General features: G+C 42.1%; 1 protein-coding gene across 1 annotated transcript in view; it reads right to left on the bottom strand.

Annotated features, from left to right (window-relative positions):
- Positions 1-1,504: 1,504 nt before the first annotated feature.
- LOC145411870 (glutamate receptor ionotropic, delta-2-like) overlaps positions 1,505-16,481 on the bottom strand; it is an 86,642-nt gene continuing 71,665 nt past the window's right edge. The window contains exons 11-13 of the mRNA XM_080281828.1: positions 7,724-7,821; positions 3,714-3,802; positions 1,505-1,636 (exon numbers count right to left, since the gene is read on the bottom strand). Of these exons, the coding sequence (XP_080137954.1) occupies positions 1,505-1,636; positions 3,714-3,802; positions 7,724-7,821 (319 nt within the window). The remainder of the gene's footprint in view (positions 1,637-3,713; positions 3,803-7,723; positions 7,822-16,481) is intronic.

Below are 16,481 nucleotides of genomic sequence, written 5' to 3'. Positions count from 1 at the left end.
GCTCAGAAACGAAATCAATGAACAATTACAGGAACTGAATGAAGAACAGAAGAAACTCAAAGAACTAGTACAGGAACTGAATGAAGAACAGAAGAAACTCAAAGAACTAGTACAGGAACTGAATGAAGAACAGAAGAAACTCAAAGAACTAGTACAGGAACTGAATGAAGAACAGAAGAAACTCAAAGAACTAGTACAGGAACGAGGTGAACTACTGAAGGCAAATAGGGAACTGCTAAAAGCACAACGTGAAGAACAAAAAGAACAATGTGAGCAACTTCAAGAGGCATCAGAGGGGCAACAGAGGGAAGTAAAACTGAGGGTCCAAGGACAGCCAGATGCATTTTCATGGGAGAAATCAAGGAAGAACAGCAATAGCTTAAGGAGGAAGTAGATGCCAAGCTAGAGATGCAGAAGTATAAGGTAAGCAATAATGTGACCGAGTGTAAACAGCATGTAGATGACCAGTTGAAGACAATTAGTGAGGAAATAGTGACGGAGTGCAAACAGCATGTGGACAACCAGCTGAAGATCAGCGAGGGAATAGTAATGGAGTGCAGACAGCATGTAGATAACCAGTTGAAGCATGTAGTTGACCATGTGCAGATAATTAGTGAGAAAATTGAGGCTGTAGAGAAATATTGCACTGTACAGGGGGCATATGAAAAGAGGGGACAGTGTATGGTGAATCTTGACGGATCCCAAGCATCTAAAGGTAGCATTACAGGGTTGAATAATCATAATGCAGAAGTTTTAAGTCCTGGCCTTAATTATGATGCCCCAGTTTTTAGGGCCCAAACCAGCGAAGTGCATGGCTATAATGGGGGTCCAGTTAAAAAGAAACCTCAAGAATTTGATGGTAGATTATCTTGGGAAGTGTACTGCGCACAGTTTGAGCTGCTTGCGGATCAGAGTGGTTGGGATGATAGGCAGGGGGCAGTGCAGCTTGCTACTAGCCTCAAGGGTGCTGCAGTGGAAATTCTGGGCCAGATGTCAGTGATGGAGAGGAACAGTTATCAGTCCCTAGTGAAGGCTGGTAATGAGAGGCAACAACTAGCCAGTTTTTCCCAAGAAGCCCCACCACTAAGGAAATGCGTAAGTACCTTGATGAATAGTGTGCGAGAACGCAGAAGAACAGACAACATGCAGAGTAGTAGGAATGGGAATCATAAGATGAAATGCTGCTGTACTGTAGTGACGGGGCTAGCATCAGATGATAGGGACCTGGGGAGGATGCAGATTTGCAACTGGTGCTGGATGGCTGCAGCGGAGTGCAGTGCAATCATCTTGGGAGCGGGTTTCTGGGTTAGGCCCTGCGACCGGGAGCTACTGGAGTCAGTGGGACCTTCTTTGTCTGAACAATGGACTGCAGGAGTGTCAGTGGGAGACACCCAGTGGCCTCAGCAAGTATTGGCAACTGGTGGTTCCGAAGAAAATGGGGTATAAGACCATGGATGAGTCCCATAACCAGATCACTAGTGAGCACCTGGGAGTGAAGACAACTCTAAGCCAGCTGCAATGCAAGTTCTGCATTGGCATGCGTCAGGATGTTTAAGAGTGATGTCGGGCCTGTGATGTGTGCTGTGCCAAGAAGGGACCCAAGAGACGTGGCTGCGCCCCTCTCCAGCTGTACCAACTGGGTGCCCCGATGGAAAGAGTCGCGGTGGACATTGCTGGACCTTTGCCACTCACTGAAGGTGGAAACCAGTATATGTGTGCCGCCATGGACTACTTCACAAAGTGGCCAGAAGCCTATGCTATCCCTGATCAAGAGGCTGCGACTGTTGCTCAGGTGTTTGTTAATCAGTTTTTCTGTCATTCTGGGATGCCACAAGAGCTACATTCAGACCAGGGTAGAAACTTCGAGTCTGCTGTGTTCCGTGACTGCTGCAAGTTATTGCATTTCAACAAGACCAGGATGACCCCACTAAGGCCAGTAAGATGGGATGGTGGAGAAATTCAACTGGACTTTAGGACACGAACTGGTCAAGTACTTCGTACAGGGACAAACAGAATGAGACCAGAAGTTACCTGCACTGCTGATGGCTTATCGTTCTGCATCCCATGAGTCTACCGGCTACCCTTCTGCAAAACTGATGTTGGGCAACGAGTTACACTTATTGACTTGCTAATGTGGAGACCACCTGGTGAAGAGTTGCTTACAGACACCACCAGCTATGCGAAGCACCTTCAGGAAAGGCTGGCTGAGATACATCATCAAGTTCGAGGAGCCCTCAAGTTTTTAGGAGAGGTGATGAAGTGCAAGTATGATGCCAAGGCAAGTGAGGTGAGCTTCAAGGATGGTGACCAAGTTTGGTTATACAATCCTCAGCAAAAGAAGGGACAGTCATCGAAGCTGCAAAGCCCATGGGACGGGCCTTTCACCGTGTTGGACCGCCTATCAGACGTAACATATCAGATTCAGGGAGGCAGGAAGTCTCGCCCAAAGGTGGTACACGTGAACTGTTTGTGGCAGTACCATAGGCCAGGGCAGTACCGCTGCGACATCTCCGAGGAATTGTGCTTATCTGCGGCCGAGGATGTTGAGGAGGACCAAGGAGCTGAAGTGCAAGAGGATGGTGACAGTTTCCCGAGGGAAGAAGTGAATCAGCAAGAGGACCAAGACCTTCCAGAATAAGTGGACTGTGTGGAGGAGCAAGGACGTCATCAGAAGCGGCACAGAAGAAGACCTGATAAGTTGAAGGATTATTTTGTATATGCTGTAGTTAGATGTTTCATTAGGATTAAGTTTTATGTTTGTATAGATTGTGTAGCTTTGTTGGGACGACAAAGAACTAGGGAGGGGGTAGTGTTATGAAGTGAGATTTGCCAGCTAGGTGCTCGAGAAGCTTCTTGGCGTTTCGTATACGGCAGCTCCGGTATCGGTATGAGTCAGATTTGCCAGTTTGCTTGCTGTTTCGTAAGTTATGCATTAATTTTTCTGCTCTTTTTCTTTAAAATGTTCAATTTAAGTGATTGCTTGTTAAATAATGTAATTTAAAATCGTATGGTAAATGATTTAGAGTGTTATGTAAGAAAATTCTGGCATGTTTTGATGTCCCCAAGTAGGCAACTGTTGTTCTCATAGAATGTAGACGTTTCTCAAACAATGCAAGCTTATACAAGGATGGAGTAGAGACTATTTTGAGTTCAGTTGGTTTTCAGTTCAGTTTGAGTGAAGTTCAGTCGGTTTTGGTTCAGCTTGTGAAGTGTTGCTGGCAAGGATTAGGTGTAATTACTGTCAGTGAAGATTATTTTTGGTACTTGTGAAAAACTGTGAAATGTTGTCAAGCATTAAGTGAAATAACTGCTAAGTGTTGTTAAACATTAAATGTAACTGCAATCAGTGATGTGTGTATAGCTTCAGTGCTTGTGAGAACAGTGAAGAGAAGTCGAAAAGCATTAAGTGGAAATATTTGGAAAATAAAGACAGTGAACTTTAAGGAGCCAGTGTTTATACTGATCTTGTGTACTGTACACCTTAAGGCTGACCATAGGAAGAACAACTAACTGGGCAACGTCCTTCCTATACTGGACTACTGCTGCTGGAGCCTGTGGCGGTGTGGGGGGGCGGACGTAACATTATTATTATTATTATTATTATTTTATTTTTATCAGTATTTCAAGAATGGCCTTACATGATGACCTTCCTAGGAAGAGGTATTACTGATGAAAAGAGCTCACAACAGAGACGATAACCTTCCAAGACAAACCTCCGCGACGAAAGAGAGAAGACCAAGGAAGATTCCCACCAAAAACAGCAGCAGGGTGCCCGCCATGTCAAAAATATTAAGGGGCCGAACTGGGGAAATAATGATAAGGGATATTAACATCATCGTCATCATAATCATCATCACAATCACCCCGCCTCTCTTCCTCGCCTGCAGTGGGGTGAGGTAAGGTAAGGACAGGCAGGAAAAGGAAAGACTATAATACTAGGACAGGGGTTGGGGAACACGGATAAATTATCCCAAATGGGGCAAATCTAAAAATCTGGGGGGGGGGGGGGATGCGTGCGGTATGAGAGGTAATGTGTGCGGTATATTACTGATTTTTCACGTAAATGATGTAAGTTTTGGTGAACAAGATGTAAAACCGTGTATCATGTTATCATGATATTTGTTGCTTAGCCGCCAAACATTTGATATGATTGTGTACACGTTTTTTTTTTTTTTTTTTTTTTTGAAGTCAGGGGGTAATTTCATTCTACTCAAATTTTTAGGTAATACCCTAAAAAGTTCCCCGACCCTTGTACCAGCGTAACTAAGCAACTTCACGCCATGTGAAATGGGCACCAGTCAAGATCCAGAATCTTGCCTCCACCTTAAAGATACATCTTTCTACATATGGCATCATAATTACCTTAAAGACAGGGCCAATTCGACAACTGCCAATTCAGAATGGGGTATCAAACCCTTGTCTCACACCTCTCCGTACGAAATTCATCCAACCCTCTTGGTCCCTTGCCAGTTTCTACCCTCGTCAACCTTCACACCTCTCTTACACACTCAGTTGCCATGCCCATCCACGTTCGTGGCCTACCACGCCTCCTCCCACCTTTAAACTCGCTCACATAATGCTTTTCATCACCCTGTTTATATCCATTTTCTCCATATGACTATACCATTTAAGATTTTAAGGACAATCGCTTCAACTCTTTTGTCCATGGACTTACACTACTTTCATGATTCACACTTTTTTTTTTTTTTTAATCCTGTCAACAATCCACATCCCATACACGTTTCTCAAGAATCCCATCTCCACTGCTGTAACTCTTGACTTCATTTTCATGCTACACCAGAGTCTCAAATCTATGTCAGTGTGGTTACACATACTCCATGCAATCCTCCTGCAGCTGCCACGCTCAGACTTGTGTTTTGTATCAAGGCCTTCATAGTACAAACCACTTTCCTTTCCCATGCCACTCTTCTTTCCATTTTCTTTGAACACTTAACTTCACTATTCTGTTCACTGCACCCTGGTACTTAAACTTTAAGTTCAAGTCTCTCTTCTTTCAACAGAACATCACATTGGGAGCCACCTTTTTCAGCAACCATCACTGTGGTCCTATCCACATTTCCTTTCAAGCAGTGCCCACAGACATCAACACAATAATGCACCAATCTGCAAAGTTCCTGTTCATCATTAGCCTGCAGCACAGCTTCATCTGCATACATCAGATTTAGATTACCCCACCCATTATCATTCATTACTCTTCTCATTCTCCTCTCTCTGTCCATCTATTGGGTTTTGACTGTTTCATAACTCCATCCATATAAATAATGGACTACCATCGGGATATAACGCTTCCTTGTCCTATATCAACACGTTAAACCACCCACTCGGACCTGCTTGTACACAAACTTCACAGTCATTATAAAAACACGTGTAACTGCATTCAGTGACTTTCCCTGCACACCGTGCATTTGCAAAACCTTTCATTAACTTGTCTATATTTACCTTGTATTATTTTTCTACATTCATATATGCAATAAATACCTTACAGACCTCTTCACATGCGTCTCTACTAACTGAATTATGGTGAGTAACTGAACCACATCCCGTACAACTTCCCATGCCCCCAAGTTTGTCACTCAACAAGCCTTCTGATACATTCCTTACTTTCTCTAGGATAATTCTTCCATATATTTTTCTTACAACACTGAACAGATTTATATTTTGATAATATTTGCACTCATTTCGGCCATCTTTATTTTTGTACAAGGGAACATTTACTGTCTTCCACTCTACTGGTATAGTTCAACTCATCCTTGCAAACTTTCTTTCCCAGCCTCTGCTCCTGATCATCTCTCCCATATCTCAACACTCGCTGCCATCCAATTTTTTTTTTTCAACCGTTTTACAGCATTCTTCACTTCTTGTCACATTTCCTGGCACGAAATTCCTTCTCTGCACACCACCAAACCCAATCCTACATACTTACAACTGGTCTTCTCTCACCATTCCCATTCATCAGTCATTCAAAATCTTCTTTTCCTCTGTCCCTCACTTTATTTGTTAGTATTTTTCCATTGCCATCCCTTACACTGTCACACAGTTAACACCCTAATTTTTACATTTTCTCACCTCATTCCAGAGTACTTTTTAATTTTCAGAATAGTTTACATTCATTTTTCTTCCAGTATCATTATTTACATCTCCTTCTCTCTCTCTCTCTCTCTCTCTCTCTCTCTCTCTCTTTACTAGACTACTCACAAGTTTATTACTCTTTCATTTGATCCCTTTTCTTTGTCTCCACTTTAGCCACTTCCTTGTCTTTTTCTCCACTGCCCTTTTCAGTCTCTGCATTCCACCAAGCTGTACCTTTCTTACTTGTTAACCACGCAACACCACGTACCGACTTACCAAACACTCCCTGTATGCACTCCACAAATTTTCCAGATTACTTCCTCGCAACTCAGTTTAAAACTCGTCTTTTGGCGTTACCTGATATTCAACTGCCACTGCTCTGTTTTTCAGTTTCCCCACTTCCAGCCTTCCACTATGATTTCTGCTCTCTCTCTCTCTCTCTCTCTCTCTCTCTCTCTCTCTCTCTTTTATCATACATACTACACTGATATGATCAGATAAATCTCTTCATCGTCCTCTCACCGTCGTCGTATCAGCAACACCCCAATTTAACTCTGACTACCAGCTCACAATCAGTCGAGCTCCTTTCATCGTTTTGGCAGTTTCTATGTACCTTGTATATTTCTGTACTTCTTTATGCTCAAAATATGAATTACAAATACATAGCCTCCTTTCCTGAAGCAAGTTTTTAAGCTGTCAGTTATCATTCCCCCTCCCCCCATACTCCGTACTGACCATTTGCATCATTCCACAAGGCTGGTGTCAACTTTGCACTCATCTCACCCCTCATAATTATATACTCTAACTCCTGGGCATCCGTCCTGTCAACTGGTCACAAGATCTGTCCTTTTCCTTCCTGACTCATTGCATTGTGCATACGCAACAATCATCGCCACTTTTACCCTCTCAAACTGGAACTAGACATCAATACACCTCGAACTGCCTTTCATTCTCCTCTGCCACTCATCATTCATCAGTAGACCAACTCCCTTCTTACAGTGCCCTTGTGTTGTTAGACATGACCTGACACACTTCGCACCCTTTCGTTATTGCTTCACATAACGCTATCACGACATACCTTGTATCCTTGAACACATTTACCACTTCCTTTCTCATACATTCATCATTCATATCTCCTAGATTCCAACAGGCCACACGAACCTGCTTAATACTATATAGTGCAGGTTCCAGATCCATGGTGTCCTGCTACATATCCAGCGAGTAAGAATAGTGTTAAGGGCGTGGGACTGCTAATCCCGGTCCACCCTCTCCCTTTTCATCACCAGGCCGCAGGGAATTCGGGGGACAATAACCATTCTCTTCAACCCCAGGGATTGATTATATGGTTACTACCCAGCGAAGTGATTTCCACGGTTACAGTAAACCATTTGGCTACTCACTCAGTGCAAAGTCACTTGGAGGTGGCGCTACATCGAATGAGGGGATGGTAAGCACCACCTCCCACCATACGCAAATCTTCACAACACTTTTGAAAAAAAAAAAAAAACTTTTTCTTCGTATTACTCTCTTATTCACTTTAGTTACTAATTGTTTGGTGACTGTATGAGTGAATACACAAGTACAACCAAGGCATTCTCAATACATCTTAACATTAAATTTTTAAATACTGCACCTGGTCTCTTTGCAGCCCCTCCCACGCACCGACTCGCAGCGGGCCAGAATCTCCTTTTCCAAGCGTCCATCAGGCCAGTGTCAATGAAGTGAAGGATGCTGGAGGTCGGAGTAAGCGGGAAAATAGTATATATATATATATATATATATATATATATATATACAGAGAGAGAGAGAGAGAGAGATAGAGAGAGAGAGAAAGAGAGAGATCGGCAAATGAAATATGGGTTAGAATAATGAAAGAGATTATATGAAAATGGGAGAAGTAACATCACCAACATCATCACCATCAACCCTTACAGGGAGCAGGAGGCAGCAAAGTCCTTTACATGGGGTAGGAGCAAGGTAAGAGCCTCCCACAATAATCTGATCAAATTTCATCGAGGTAGGGGGAATGGGAGCTCCTAAAAGTTCACTAGGAAAGATATTCGAATATCTGTCTTTGCTTTGACATAGAAAATTATTTTAAGACAATCTTGCTGAATCATTTTTTTCTCCAAAATTAGTCTAATTTTTTTTTATAATAATTCATAACAAACTGTAAAAAAAATATTGATAGGTTACTGATAAATATGTTATTGAATAATAAATAGAGCAAATTTTAATTCAAGATGATTATACTCAGACATAATGGGTCGAACTTTGACCTTGCCCTGTGACTTTGACCTTTTACTGACTATTCTCACAACTGAATGCCTTCGTTCCTGCCTGACCCTTAACACTTCCACCAAGCTTGGTTAAAATCAGATCAAAACTGCTCGAGTTGGCCTTGTCTTATCAGTGTTGTCAGACACTATGTGGGGATGGGCCAACGCCGTAAGCCTTAATAAGTGTAAGCCTTCGTTAACTCCCAAACAAGGACTTTTTTTTTTTTAGTACCTAGTCTTATTCCTCATGTTTGTACATACACAAAGCCTCTCCTAGTGTATATAAAACATAACTCTAACACGCTAAAACACAGTCGACAGAAATCCAAATTCCTCCATATTCTTTCTTTCGTTTTAGCTCTTTTAAGTTCTAAAATGACAAAGCCGATCACCTTGGTTTTTTTCACAGGGGTTTCACTCTCCACCGGGCCAGAAGCAAAGAAGATACTGTCCGAAAAAGGCCAAAGGTAATAGGTCGAGAAAGGGTCCACTTAGTTTTGACTTGAATTGGTTCAGTTTTGAGAACAAGTGGGCAACATTATTTTGAGGCGAGAACAATCAGTTAAAGATCGAGGTCACAGAGCTGGGTCAAAGTTCGGTCCAAGATCAGTCGCAAGGCGTGGGTGTTGAGCTCTCTCAGTGCTCCTCGTTATATATTTGTTCATCTCAAGAGGGGCTTTTCGAACTGGAGAAAGTTAGCCAGAGCCTTCGTTAATCCCTACACCATTACAACGCTCTTATGGCGAAAAACTTACAAAACCTTCAGGGTGTTCTTACATAGAAGGCTTTAAAAATCAGCAAAACAAGTATAAAATAATTGATAAAATGTATACAAATGTAGGTCTGGCAATGTGGAAAAACAGGAACAAGATCGAGGCAGCAAAATGACATGTAATCCCGTTCCTACATCTCTCTCTCTCCCTCTGTCTGTCTGTCTGTCTGTCTCTGTCTGTCTCTCTGTCTGTCTGTCTCTCTCTCTCTCTCTCTCTCTCTCTCTCTCTCTCTCTCTCTCTCTCTCCAGTACGTGCCATTATGGTGTAGGATGTGCACCTGAAAAGCATCATTATTATGGTTCAACTGTTAACATCCAATGCAGTACACAAAAGTATTTAAAAAAAAAAAAAATTACGTAGGGATATAATCACATGCCGCTCTTTTCTGATGGGTCTTAAAATCAAATCCTCCTATTCTTGCCTCACCCTCAACCCTTTCACAATGTTTGGTCGAAATAAAAAAAAAATTGTTGAAGTTAATCTTCCCCTAAGGCCTATGGTTAAAAAAAAAAAAAGTTTACTTCTTAGCTAACTTTTAAACCTTCCATGTTTGACTTAAATCACATCAAAACTGTTTGAGTTATTTTGTTAACATTTACACCCACGCATCACATTCTGACCTTGCCTTGTGAGCTTGACCTTTGCTCTCAAAACTGGAAAACTACTTTCTTGCCTTACTCTCAGCATTTCCCCCAAGTTTGGTCTAATTTGGATAAAAACTCGTTAAACTGACTTTGTTAAGCCAGTCAGACCTTGCCCTCTGACCTTGCCCTTTGACCAACTGCTCTAAAAAAAAAAAAAAAAAAAATAGGTATCAGTATGGGTTGTCCCACCACCCGTCCACCAAGTCTGGTAAAGATTGTATGAGCTATTTTGTTAAAAACGCACACACACACACGCCGCTAAAAACATAACACCCTCTCGTGCTTCGCTAGTGCGGGTTTTAAAATGTGGAGAAAATCAGGCCTGTGAAGTAGAATAAGGATTCCAAAGCTTTAATGGTGAGTGAATGTGTGTCTGATCCATTCCTTTAGGGCATGATGTTGATTAGCTATTTCCTGATGTAATTTGCTTCCTTGCTTTCTGGGTCCTACCTCACTCCCACTTCACTCCAGTGACGTATTTTGCATCCTATTTTTGCTACCACAGGACGAGTATAAGACGAGTATTTTAGAGTTGGAGCGATTTTTCAAAATGGTTGGTGGGGAAGCTCATCATCCACTCATTCGATGTAATGCTGCTCTTGGGTGCCAGCCCTTTCCTCTCTTCGTTCTTTCCATCCTTCCTCTTCTGTCTTTCTTTCCTTCATTCTTTCCTCTTCCTTCTACTTACGGGTTACTTAACACTCCCTCTTCTGTCTTTCTTTCCTTCACTCTTTCCTTTTCCTTCTGGCTATGGGTGACTCTACACTGAGTGACAGGCCAAATGGTTTCCTGTACACCAGAAAACCATTTACTACACTGGGTGGTAATCATATAACGAAATTATGGAGCCTGGTGGTTTAGTGGGTAATTAAGGCGCTCCAATCGGATAGAGCCTGTGTAGGTTTATATCCAACGGATGGTTGGGGTTTACTGCTCACATAATGCCACTCAGGGATGAGTGAGGCTAGTCAGTCTCATCTTAAATGTCAGGACCAACTTACCTAGCCCCTGGCTCCTACGCTCCTCATGGGGTGCCATAGGATTGGATGATGGATGGATGAAAAAGTTAGGTTTCATTAACGTCTTTAACACGAGAGATCTATAGCAGGTTTACTTTTAAAGACCACCAACCATGCAAGCACGTGTAGGGTTTCTCACCTGATGGCAGCTGTACATCTGCAGCAGTCTTGAACAGTTTCTCCGTTCAGTCCCATAGCGCTTAGTTCTTCAAGCATGACCTCACCCCACACCTTCCTCAGTGTACCTCTGGCCGTTCTTCCCTCTACATTCACGTCTGCGCCTCCTCTCAGCACCTCCAAACCATCACACTCTACCGGGTCACATCACTTTTCTAATACGTCTTAAACCAAAACCTCTCTCAGCGCATTATTTTCATGTCTGTTACTCAGTGAGATCATATCAATCCATCTCAGTATTCTTACTTCTCTGTGTTCTAGTTTGCATCTAACCTATTCCCTCACAGGCCAAGTCTCACTGCAGTAACATGATACTTTCAAACATGTTTTGTGGAGAGTACTGTACCCTTGCCATGAGAGGAGTACCCCTTCCTAGACAATGAGCAACATCCCTAAACCACTTCCATCCACTTCTCATTCTGGTAATGGAATAAGCCTCTGCTCCTTCTCCGGCACTTAGCGTATCTCTTTGGTAACAAAATTCTTCTGCCCATTTCAAATAAGTGTCTCCCCACTCAATTCCGTTTCTGTTACCCACAGCCCGGACACCTCTACATGGTGCAGCCTGAAAATTTTTAACATTCTGCAACCTGCCTCCAACACCATTTATTTTGTGAACCCATTTATTACAGACAGGGATTTAGTAGGATGGGGGAGGGCGTGGGGGTCGTACGTCCCCCTCACTTTCGGCAGACCAATGATTTCTTGCAATTAAAAAAAAAAAAAAAAAAAAACTCATTTATCAAAGTATTCGTATATATGAAATGAATTTTATCATAGAATAACTTCAATGAAAAGAGGGATTCGGCAATAAATTTGGAGGAATTTGGTAACGAGTCAACAATAATTCAAACTCGTGGTGATTCCCCTAGGAATCACATCCCTCCTTCTCCAATGTGCTGTTTCCGGCCATATATTACAAGTTACATGTAAGATAGAATTCTTTCGAATTTCCTTTACACACACGTCACAGGACCACGACATTACCATTCTCACATCTGTTGATTAATATAACTTGTGTTTTATCAGTATTACCAGTAACCTAAAGTTCCTTTGCTCCCATCCTATCCTTTCATCTCTCGAATCTCTCTCTGGCCTCTTGTTTGCTTTCGGCAGTCAAAACAAAATAATCAGATATAAAAGTTCCCAAGGTAGCCCACTTCCACGAAGACTATCTTGGCAATGGTTCAAATGCCAAGATGAACAGCAATGACAGCACTGAACCGTGATGCACACCAACACTGATCGAGAATTCCTCTCTTAGCTTCCATTCACTCTCGTAGTAGCTGCCTTTTCGTATAGTTTCATCATACAACTGACGACCCATTAATTAACACATAATTTTTTCATAGCCCATTTTATTACCTGTCTTGAGACTATGCCAAACTGCCTATTCCAAGTCCGCAACACCATAGTACAATTTTATGTTCTCTCCGAGATATGTTTCATGCAGCTGGTGTAGCATTTTTTTTCCTGACTCCGGGAATAGGCTTCACAGCCTGCTCTCAAGGCCCAGTAGTCCTCCCACATACCATACACCTCTACATGTCACCACATCGGTGCTAACACCCACCGTACATACTGAGTACATGCTAGGTCTGTCTCATAGAGGACCTGGTGTACTGGTATTAGCGGGGGTATTTTTATGACATGTCGGCTGGTCATCATGTAGATCACTGAAGTCTGATTCATGAAATTCAAATCCTTAAACTGTTCCCTGACCCAGCGAGGATTCGAACCTGGATCCATTAGGACTGCAGGCCACCTCTGTACCGATGCCGCCTCTGTCCTGTCAGTAAAATCAAAGGCATTTCTACCGCTGTCATGCGGTCTTTAACCCTTCCCATAACACCCATTATCTGATCTAACAGCTTAATCCTTCTGTAATTATCTTTCTCCACTGCATCGCATTTACCTGTATACACATTCACAATAACATTCTTCAGTCAGTTTTTAGGTACTGTGTCGTCCCATACAACTGCCGTTAACTCATCAGTTACCACTGTCACCCCTAACAGTATATTACCAGCAGTTTGGACATCTCAGCCAGTATTTTCAAGGTGTCAGCTGCTTTATCCAACATCCTCCTCCTGACTGCGCTTCTAATTACCTCCTCTTTAACCCATTTGCGCCGTGTCCTCGGTATAGGGCGCAACTGGGCATTTCCAAACGTTAATAAAGAAAGGATCCCTGGGGTAGGGACCTATCAGCTTTGCGACTATGAGCCGATAGGCGGAGGACAGTACGCTTAATACCCTTCCAGCACAATCCCTCAAAGAGGAACCATGGGAGCTAATGGGTTAATCTCAGTTGGTGGGTCTTGCACCGTTCAGCAGCACAAAACCCTCGTCCCCAGTCCTTATTCAGCAAACGGCTGTAGTGTTCCCTCCATTCTATCTTTATGTCTTCACTTGCAAGCATCTGACATCCGTGCATCATGCTTGACTGGTTACTCACACACAGTTTTCTAATTTCCCGAATCATTTGCTGTGACATCTTGAATGTCTAATTTCTCACATCGGGACTGATTAGCTGTTATATCTTTATGCCATAGCCTTTGCCCTATATACCTCATACACCTAGACCTACATTTGGCCGCCAAGTACAACTCTTCATCTCCACCTTTCTTCCATTCATTAAACGGCGTCCTTTTTTCTCTAACTGCTGCTTCCACTTCATCATCACACGCTGTCACCAAATGCCTAGGGTACTCCTTCATTCAGGTACAGGATATGTCAGTAGCCTTTAGGAGACTGTTTAGAGAGTTCCAGCATTCATTATCATACTGTATATATTACCTCCCTCACTCATTTTCTGCAGCTGTGCTTGAAAGGCTTTTTTTTTTTCTTTCTCTTTTTTTACTTCCAATGTAATCGCCACACTACTATACCCTAGTCGTCTGGATAATAACAAGACCCGCCAGTTGGACTTGCTCCCATATTTGTCAAACCTGCAACAACAGAGACTACATCCGTTCGACCTAGTCTTTAACATACAGTACAAACATAATATGTTTATCATTATAAGCACACTGGTTAATCACATAGCCATCATAATCACTGGTATATATACGTGCATACATACATATGCTTTCCACAACTACATCATTCCTTAAGCACTTAACGTTACCGCACACGTGATGGGTCAACTTAAGTGATGAGGGTCTATGGGTTCACAGGACACAGTGTGTGGTCGCTAATGTTACTGATCCCACAATAATGTCACACTCCTGGTCGTGCCAGATCACGGACCGTACCTGTTGACTCTCCAGACTCTCCCTCCAATCTGACCTGTAGCTCTACACTTTCTATGGTGTAAGCAACTCCTTACCGTGAGAGATGACAAACACGTCCTGAGTCTGGCCCTTTTATCTCGCAGCTTACAACTCCTCTCACCATGTGTTCACCATCACCACCCTGTGCTTCTACACCTTAATCAGCAGTAAATTTAACTCAGTTGATAATCAATGATCTATCCAAAAACATCTTAATCCATGTAAATCATGTCTTAACGATTGCAAGCCGTTTACTACATAATTATCAACTAAGTGTGCAGCGACAACATCCACGCTGCCCCCTAAGTTCATAAAATCGTCTGTTGGTAGCAAGACTGAAATAAAACACGTCATCGAACTGGATGAGTTAAGGTCGAGGGCGTAAATACGAAGAAAACAATAATTACAGCAAAATAACGAGATCACTAAATGGAAAAGACAATGAAAAAATGTGGCTGAGTAATTAAGCTTTGGGGTAGAAAAAACAATAAAAACCATGAAGTTGGATAATTAAGTCTGAGGAAGAGATTAAAACATAACACCATCCAGTATGTTAAGCCTTTCCATCCGATGACGTCATTTTTTTATTCTTGCCACGGCCAGACGACTCTATTCCGCTTACGAGAGATTTTCGAATAATAGAGGCTAGATATAGACTCGCTGTCGGTCTTTTCGAAGATGGAAATAATAATGATAATAATACTAGCAACAGTAATAATAATAATAATAATAATAATAAAATAATAATCAAAGGTGTTATCATAATAGTAATAACAATAATAATAATAATAATAATAATAATATTTTCGTGACCATCGTCGTCGTCAGTTTCACTCCCGCTCACAAGGGTAACGGATCCAAACATAAAAGCAGGAACAAGAAAGTACAAAAGTAGAGCTATCAACAAAGCGGCCAGTATACATGAACCACACATCCACCCACTCAGCATTCTTCAGAATTTTTGGCTCCATCCCACAAATCAAACAATCCACACAAAACTGCATTTCATAGTTCTGTAGGATAGACCCATTTCATTGACTGTCAGGTTAAGCGTGGGGCATGTGCATATCCGAACATTTTTCATTCATAGTTTTTTGTCCTTGGTCAATTCTTTTCCTTCCTCGACGTCCAGACTTCGCTTATTCAAGAGATTCACGTACAACTGGCCGCATTCCGCGTGCTTCAGGGACTGGAGAGTTTCAAGTGATGTGGCACCGCTGTGTTTATTTACATCCCGGGGATTCCCCGTGAATGAACTAAGACTGCCTTCGAGCTCCACCCAAAAAAGATCGGCAGCTACCAGTGCAAGTCTTTTTTGGCTAATTCTAGCTTTATACAGCGTATAAAAATCAATAGGTTATGAACCCTCATCAGGACAGGACATGTGTGACGAAGAAGAATTACATTCAAGAATGTGGGGATGTTCCAGGTGGGGGGGGGGGTCAGGGAAAGTTTAGTGCTAGACACTATCCTACTGTATTTAGGTCCTCTTAAACAGCGAAGCACTGGCAGTGATATATACGACAAAACAACCTGTATTCGGATCTCATTTTCATCCTTTTGCCAAACTTTGCCATGATGAAATATACCTTTGTGTGCTGATGTAATTAATGCCGACCGGCATGCATTAATTTATGCGACATGCATTAACCACTGATACAATATTCACACTGTGGAAACTGATTACCGTAGGTATTTTATTCACCCAGACGATGATAACAGTATGACTGGATCTGGTTTCAAACGCAGAGATGTGCTTTATATTAAATATGATGATTATAGAAAAGCTGTATTACATTATCAGTTATTTGCCTAAATACCATGTTCACCTGATCTGATGTCTCTATATTTCTATAAACTATAAGAAATGTCGATTTCTTGTCGATATGTATCAGTGAGATCACATGCTCGAATTATAACCCACCTAGAATGTACACAAATATAGCGGTGCCACATCCATTTAAGCACGCCAGCCTTTTTCGCACGCGGAATTGCCACCAATTGTACAATGTACAGTATACTATGATTATCTCTACTCATAGATCACGTACATTAATCCATCCACCTTCGTCTTGAGCTTCAATGCCTCACTTACTCGTGTCTGGCCTACCATTTTCATTACTTCTTTTACATCCCAATTGTCTATATGGCCATGTAAGCACACACTCTTTTTTCATCAACAGACTTCCCTTAGTGTACAATCTGTTACGAATCTTTTCATCAAC

This window comes from Coenobita brevimanus, chromosome 91 (assembly GCF_032717465.1).
Source record: "Coenobita brevimanus isolate Jiangsu-jjx chromosome 91, ASM3271746v2, whole genome shotgun sequence".
Lineage (NCBI taxonomy): Eukaryota > Metazoa > Arthropoda > Malacostraca > Decapoda > Coenobitidae > Coenobita > Coenobita brevimanus.
This window is presented reverse-complemented; position numbering and strand designations above follow the sequence as displayed.